General features: G+C 40.3%; 1 protein-coding gene across 1 annotated transcript in view; it reads right to left on the minus strand.

The window, feature by feature from the left end:
• Positions 1-6,470: 6,470 nt before the first annotated feature.
• The window catches only part of LOC109466054 (carbonyl reductase family member 4-like), a 6,856-nt gene continuing 5,860 nt past the window's right edge, over positions 6,471-7,466 (minus strand). Inside the window, exons 5-6 of the mRNA XM_019763633.1 lie at positions 7,066-7,205; positions 6,471-6,938 (exon numbers count right to left, since the gene is read on the minus strand). Coding sequence (XP_019619192.1) covers positions 6,900-6,938; positions 7,066-7,205 — 179 coding nt within the window. The 3' untranslated portion in view covers positions 6,471-6,899. The remainder of the gene's footprint in view (positions 6,939-7,065; positions 7,206-7,466) is intronic.

Consider the following 7,466-nt stretch of genomic DNA (forward strand, 5'->3'; position numbering starts at 1 on the left):
AATTTACATGCTGTGGCCTTACGTGATATACTCAAAATCAATGGCCACTGCGCCAGACAGAATATAGATGACTGAACAAGCTATTGATCCACGGGCTAGCGTCCGGCGAAATTAGTACTTAGGCCATGTTAATTTGGTTCTACGGATGACATCCTCTGGGAACCCCAAAACTGATGCAAGCGGGCGAATAAAAAAAGTTTGGCCAAAAAAAAAAGTTTCCTTCATTATGAAATCTACGTGGTCATAAAGGTTGAACAAATGACTAAACACACTAAGTATGGTATGGCGAATGATAATAGATTCTTCATTTTCATTTCTTCACATTTTCTTCTTTTCCTGAATTGATTTCGGCATTCTATGACATTGGTATCGTTTTTAAATACTTTTTTTGCAACATATGAGATATATTCGCTCTTTTTGTACGATCTACAGTATGGTCGAAAAGTACGTTTTTTTTTAAACGGCCGAAAATTCATGCGCGCGTAGATGTCATCCATATTATCAAATCAACATGGCCTAATAAAACAGCACGTATGCGCTGTACAATACGTATCGACCAGAGGACTGTCAACCCTGACCTGGGAACATTTGGGTGGTGATTTTGGTGAATTATTGATATCCAATGCATTTAGAAGTAATCTGACTTGGACACTTGGGGGGTAAACATGACTGAGAAGTTGGCTGTAAACTGTGGCAACCAAAACCACAGGAGTGTGCCACAGGACGATGAGGCGCTGACAGTATCAGGCACATTGCCAAGCAGCTATGGCCACAGTAAGTATTTTTTATGGATGACATCAGCGCGCGTGAATTAATTTTCGCCTGATTTTGGGAAATAAAAAGAAATTTGGTTGCTCTCTTACAGTGGTCAACATGCCGAAAATGGGCAAAGATGTCTGTTGACATGCCGGAACGTGACAAGACAGGACTTTTATTTATTGTTGTCTTTACTTTGATGCAGTGATGTATTTCATTCCTTTTATATCACGGTGATGTTCCCACTGAATCAAAATCATTTGTACAATGGTGGAAAACTTTTATTCTTCAGTGAGAAATGGCTGTTGTAATAGTTGACAGTAAACATAGCACAATATAGTTATCATTTCTTGTTTAAGGTTTATGATGTCAAAATTTGAAAATGTAGGAATCTTGTTATTTTGGACCCGCCTTGTTTTTTTTCGCCCTATCGCATTAGATTTGGAGTTTCCAGAGGATGTTATCCTTAAAATTTACGTGCTGTGGCCTAAGGTAGACCAAAACCACGAATCGTGGGATTTACGCCAGTTGGATTATCGATCGACACTATTGTGTGTTTATCGCAAGTTGATACTTTTTGTACACGTTTTCTGAAGACATTGTTTTGGGGGGAAAAATAAACCTATTTCAGCTTACCTCAACGGTTTGATTCTGGAAGTCCTCTATCTACAACACACGCTTGTTAAGGAAACATGTGGCACGGCGCCAAGTCGCTAATGTCGTTAGCAATGTCTTCACAATGCTAATCGTTTTGAGGGTATTATTCAGCCCTTTGAACAACACGTTCGAATTCCCTCCCTCATTCGCCCGCCCTTCTATCTAGGGCCTAGAGTTACCCACATTTTGCTTTACCACTGAAGACGTCTCAAGGCGTTCAACAGTGACTAAACATTCATTTGGGACAGCAAACTGATATATTCCCATCTTAGCTGCACAGTCTGTCAAATATTCCACAAACTCGTCAAATCCGACGTAGATCCTGTGAACGTGTTTAACCAAGGCACACATCGCGACACGACGTCGTCAGCACCGATCTTTTCCAAGATATATAAAGACAACACACCTTTTACCTGTCCAACTCTGTCTGCACTCGTGCACGGTCGGCCCAGGATACCAGTATGTCAACTACGTTCTTCTCTGTGAAGCCAGTTTGATGCAGCCTTTCTACGTATCTATATTGCTGAGCATTTCCCAACACGCCCTTGGCGCACCAAACCGTTTCGGCTGACTCCCACACACACACGAGTACGTACAGTACCAGGTATCAAAGAGCCAGGCGACACAAAGACCAGTTCCCCTTACACACCACTCTGTACCCGTGAGGGGTAGGGTTACCAGGGTATTGTTGCACGCAGTCCCACACAAGTCCTCTCTAATACTCGCCGAGCAGAGGTTTGGGTTTTGGTTTATTTTGGATTTTGGACGTGTTTGGGGCTTTTTAACGGGATTTCTTTTTTGCACTGGTATCTTTTTTTGACGCGTTGGGTTGGCCTAAAAAAAGATACCGGTGCAAAACATAAGTTTAAAAAAGCCTAAAACACGCCAAAAATAAAGCAAACCCCAAAACCTCTGCTTGGAGAGTACCTCTCTAACGCGGTTTGTTAAAGAGCATAAGCTGTAACAGGCATCACTTCGGATCCTTTTCGTCTTAGCTGTGAATGTAGTATGTCAGTAATGTGAAGTGTGAATGTATTCCCAGTGTCGAAAGGAACTTTGCCAGTTGAAATATGAAAAAGGAAGTCACGCTTCGAATGCGGTGCTTTTGTGACTTGTGTATATCTGGCAACGTCTGCAAATCATGTTGAGACAGCCTAATAACAGCTCTATAACCGTTGATCAAACTTGCTTGCTTTTCGTCAAACGTGCTTGTTCCGGAAAAGGTTGTATCCCTTCGCAAGGGAAGGTAAATATTGACCATGGACCGTCTATATACTAGTACAGTAGTATGTTTGATCGGTCTTGAAGTTCAAGCCGTACTGTTACCCTGCTGCCTGATCATCTTAACCTTATAACCTGCAAATTAAACATCGATATCATCTTATCTTTTACATCCAACTCGAAAGCTAGAATCAAGAGTGACTAAGCTCAGATCTAGACGACATGCTTACAAAAGAGATCAAAATGAATTGACCTTGCATTGAAAGAATCTTCGAATATAAGCAAGTGGGCTATAGACTGTGTATTATTAAGCAGGGTGTGTTCTTTCACATTGTGTATGCAGCAATGTGTGTTCCTTAGTCGAACCAGTCTATGTGGAAAGTCATACCTATAAGTAATAGACAGCAAAATCAATCTATCTACATTAAGTGCCCATAGGTGCCATTCTTCGCTTTACGACCCCGTGCTGTAAAACAGCCCGTACAGACGACAGATGGCGTCTTGACGTTGATAGCACCAGGCGAACACTCGACAAACACGCGTACCAAATAACAAAAGCTTTGTCATCACCACCATGACATGCGCCTATTCTAAATAGGGGGACTTGTCATTTATGGGTGTGTGGTTTCTCATAATATGATACCCTCTTCAAGGTATCTGTTTTAAGGCATCCATTGCGATTTCCTGGCGGCAAAAGTGACTCGAAGACAATTTTCTGACCCTTCTTCTTTAAGGGTAAGGTGAATCAATCCTATTCCATAGCATATTGATATCTGAGACAAAATTGCGATGTCACTTTATTAATTTCATGGGCGGTACCCAGAAAATAAAGAGACGCCTCATGTAGCTTGTTTTTATATGGGCTATTTCAAATACTGGGTGTGAAATGATGACGAAAACGTGCTAGGAAATGACATTAAAGGTCAGTATTAGACAAATTTCCTCAGCCAGAAAATATATATTCTTTTTATTTTGCTACCGTGAATTTGCATTGGATGCCTTTAACGTAAATGTCGTATACGTAACATCAAGATCAGTGCCTGAGTAAGACATCCTGTCTGATATTCTCATATACCCCTCCAGCAAATACGGAGACGCTCTAACTGCACGTCGTATATAAAACCTACGTATACGTGGAACATACTAGTATGCATCATTAGACTGCAGAAACACACTCCATAACAAACACTAGAAAGGTAACATTTGCAAAGCAAATGCGTAATGTTTACCTTCGCATATGGTCTGCTCTGTTAATTCTTACTCAAACACATTCATGTGTATATATATGGCCAGACAGGAGTCTAAATCCCTCTTGCTATAAAACTGTAACATGATGTAACCAATGCCAACACTACCATGGTGACAGACGTCTGGTTCAGGCCATTGACCTTATTGGTTTGGAGGAGGAGAAGAAGAATAGGCGGAAACAGAGCAAAACAATATGCTTAGGGCGACTCCATGAAGTATTAAGTAATGTGAACTATTGTATATAATAGTCAATACTGCGTTTTGCTGAGGGCAACCATGCTTGCAAATAATTAACCTAGTAGTAAGCCAGGCTAAGTCATCGACAGAAATGCGATGAAATTAGAGACTGGCCAAACCTGGATTTGTGTAGATCTACTCTTGAACATGAACAGGTGATAAACTCTAACGATAACACTGGCTGGGGAAACAACTACGTTTACATTTCATAATTGACGAAAACATTTATGCCCACGCACTGTTTGTAACTACGATAAAGTCGGATTATTTTAAACCAGAATGGCATTTACAAACTGTTGAATATGCCCAGAGATATACACTACTTACCTGTTGGTCGGCGTTAATTCAGACCTACTAACATCACTCCACCTGAAGGTAAGAGGGAACCGCCCACTGGTACAATGGACGGTGAAAGGGGCGGTAATACGACGCTATTGTTCGGGCTTGTTTGTTTCACACCGGCACGAACTTACGGTCATTACGTACTGGCAGGTGTACAGGCATTAAATTAATGTGCAGACGTCACTATTCCGTGGACTTTGTACGCATGGCTGACGCTCATCAGTACAAGCTTTAGTGCTTTTTATTTTCTCGCGCAAACGCCTGGTGCGTTCCATTTCAACATACCATATAACATTTGCAAAGTAAATGCAAAATGTTTGCCTTCGCATGTGGTCTTCTCTGTTAATTCTTACTCAAACACATTCATATATATGGTGACAGGATTCTAAATCCCTCCTGCCATAAAATTGCAACATGTTGTAGCCCAACACTAGCTACCATGGTGACAGACGTTCAGATCATTGACCTTATGTGTTTGGAGAAGAAACTGAGCAAAAACAATATGTTTTCCTTCTGCGAAGGTAAACATAACAAGTTTGCGTTTTGATATATCAACGGTGTTTGTCACCGTTTGAGAGCATAAATTGTGCACATTTACAATTTCAATTTCATGCCATGGCATTCATAATTCGAACGTATAAACTAAGCAAAAACTACTGTGCTGTACATTTGTACATGCTGTTGAACAGTGACCTTAACCAGCCTCAGCACATTTTCCTATGTCAAGGTGTCAATGTTGACAAGAATTCTCCTCAAGCGGTTGTGACAATTAATATGAAGTCAACACCTGACAGTGTTGTTGTCTCTATTCCTCCGCTCTCCAGTCCGATGGTGGCGATCACATGTGCTTGTCTGCTGCTTCCTTGTGTGCATTCTCTCTTCCAGCTCTACTAGTCTCTCCGTACTTTTTCCAATCGGTTACCTTTTCAGTGGTGGTTTTCTCTTCTCTTCTTTTCCTTGTTCCTTTCCTTGGTTTTCTATTGTCTTTTTCCATCTCCAAAAATCGACAACAGTGGACACTGTATGGCACTGTATACCCACATTAACGTTATACATCTTTACATACCCTAGACCCCAGTAACTGATGAAGGTAGTTATGTAATGGCCAATGAAAGACACTTTTCTATAAGAATTTCATATCCCAAAGCTGTAAAGAATTGTTACTCATTACTAGCTAGGATGTCAAAAATGAAAAACGACACCAAGTCTTGGCCTGACCTCCACCATGTAGAGTAAACTGAGAACTTAAACAATGTTTTCTCTTCCCACAAACAACTTCTGTTGTTTTCAAAATAAACACTGCTCTTTCTCCAAGTGGCACACGTGTGTACTTAACCGGACCTGACAGTGATACTTCATATGGCATCATGTCTACAGTACATCATATGTGGTGAAGAAAATCTTTATTAACAATAAATTTCCTCCTAGAAATCTTCTGTCCTATGCATCCAGGCAATGCCAAACATCTAGTTTTCAAGATTTCAAGTTTGATTGAAATAAGAAACAAACAATCACCAATCAAACTGTGTTTTTCAAGAGGGCCTGCATGGGGGGTAGTGATTTAACGAATTACGCAAAATTTTCGCCGCCGATTACAAATTACATTAAATTCTCAGAGCTGATTACGACTTGACGCTTTGCAGTTAATGTACTATCTCAAATTATGTTGATCTTTTTGGGAGGCTGCCTACGGATTATGAAGATTAAAAAGGGCTGATTACGCCTTACAAAAAAGGGCATGCAGGCCCCCTTTCAACATCAACAACAACATATCTGACCACATTATCCTAGCTGTTTTGTTCTTACAAGTTAGAATAGCACTTGGACAAGCTGAAAAGACAACATAAGGCAAGTCAAGTGGACAATCCATTGGATTGAACAGAGTGTCCTTTGTTTTAGTCGACCCACCCAACTTCAAAGGCCTGCCCGCCAGATGCAAAGGTTTGCTACCCACTGACGGGGCAAACAACAAGCTGTTTTGGCTGGAAGGTCTCAACAAAGTCAGCATGTTTATATACTAAGTAGTGTGCAGTAGGGGTTGGGGATTGTACAGTATTGATTGTGGAGTAGTGTCTGTGCAGTAAGGGGTAAGGGGACTGTACAGTATTGACTATGGAGAAGGGTCAGGATATACACTGGGATACAACATGTAATACCATTAGATAATAATACTTATACTGTAATATAATCTGCAAAAATTGAGATTTGAAATCAAGTTACAATAATTGTTACAATTGACATTAAAAAACAAGGAAGCAGGAAGAATCTTAGTCAAACCATCAACTTTGGTTTTATTTAGACATCATCCTCAAGTCTCTATGATATTTGGTCACTGTCTTCTCCTGGGCTGCAGCTGAATTCTGATTGTAGTAGTTTGGTCCATATACATTTCTTGGTTTAGAAATAATTAGATTATCCTGTATTGGGCTCTTGAAGTCTCATGTGTTCAACTGCATCCCACCATCTACAACCAGAACCTGAAGAAAAACAACAAGATAATTACAAAGGTAACATTTGCAAAGCAAATGCATATTAATGTTTATCTTTGCAGAAGCCAGTACACGTTCCATGAAAATCTGAAAAACGAGGATATGGCATACTTACAGTTCCTGTAATGTAAGTCGAATATGCGAGGAATCTGACAGCTGTAGCGACCTCCGCAGGTGTTCCCAGTCTCTGTAGTGGTACCGACTGTGTTACCACGGCTTCACTCACCCCTGACGTCATATCAGTATCAATAAATCCTGGGAAATGGACACAATATAAATTACAATTTTAATAATGCAGGTGGTAAAAATACTCTTCTTTTACTTGTCTTACCACTAACTCTTTTATAATCTTTCATTAGATCATAGCCACTGATCCAATGTCCTCTTCAAAGATCAGTTTTCTAGCCAGTGACCATCTTCTATCCTGTGACAGAATTTTGCCGCTCATGATGACAAAAATTTGTCCTGATTCGTCATCTTCGATAGACGAATATCAATGTGTTATGATATAGAAAG

The sequence above is a fragment of the Branchiostoma belcheri genome, unplaced genomic scaffold, assembly GCF_001625305.1.
Source record: "Branchiostoma belcheri isolate BF01 breed outbred unplaced genomic scaffold, Haploidv18h27 scaffold16, whole genome shotgun sequence".
NCBI classification, from domain to species: Eukaryota; Metazoa; Chordata; class Leptocardii; order Amphioxiformes; family Branchiostomatidae; genus Branchiostoma; species Branchiostoma belcheri.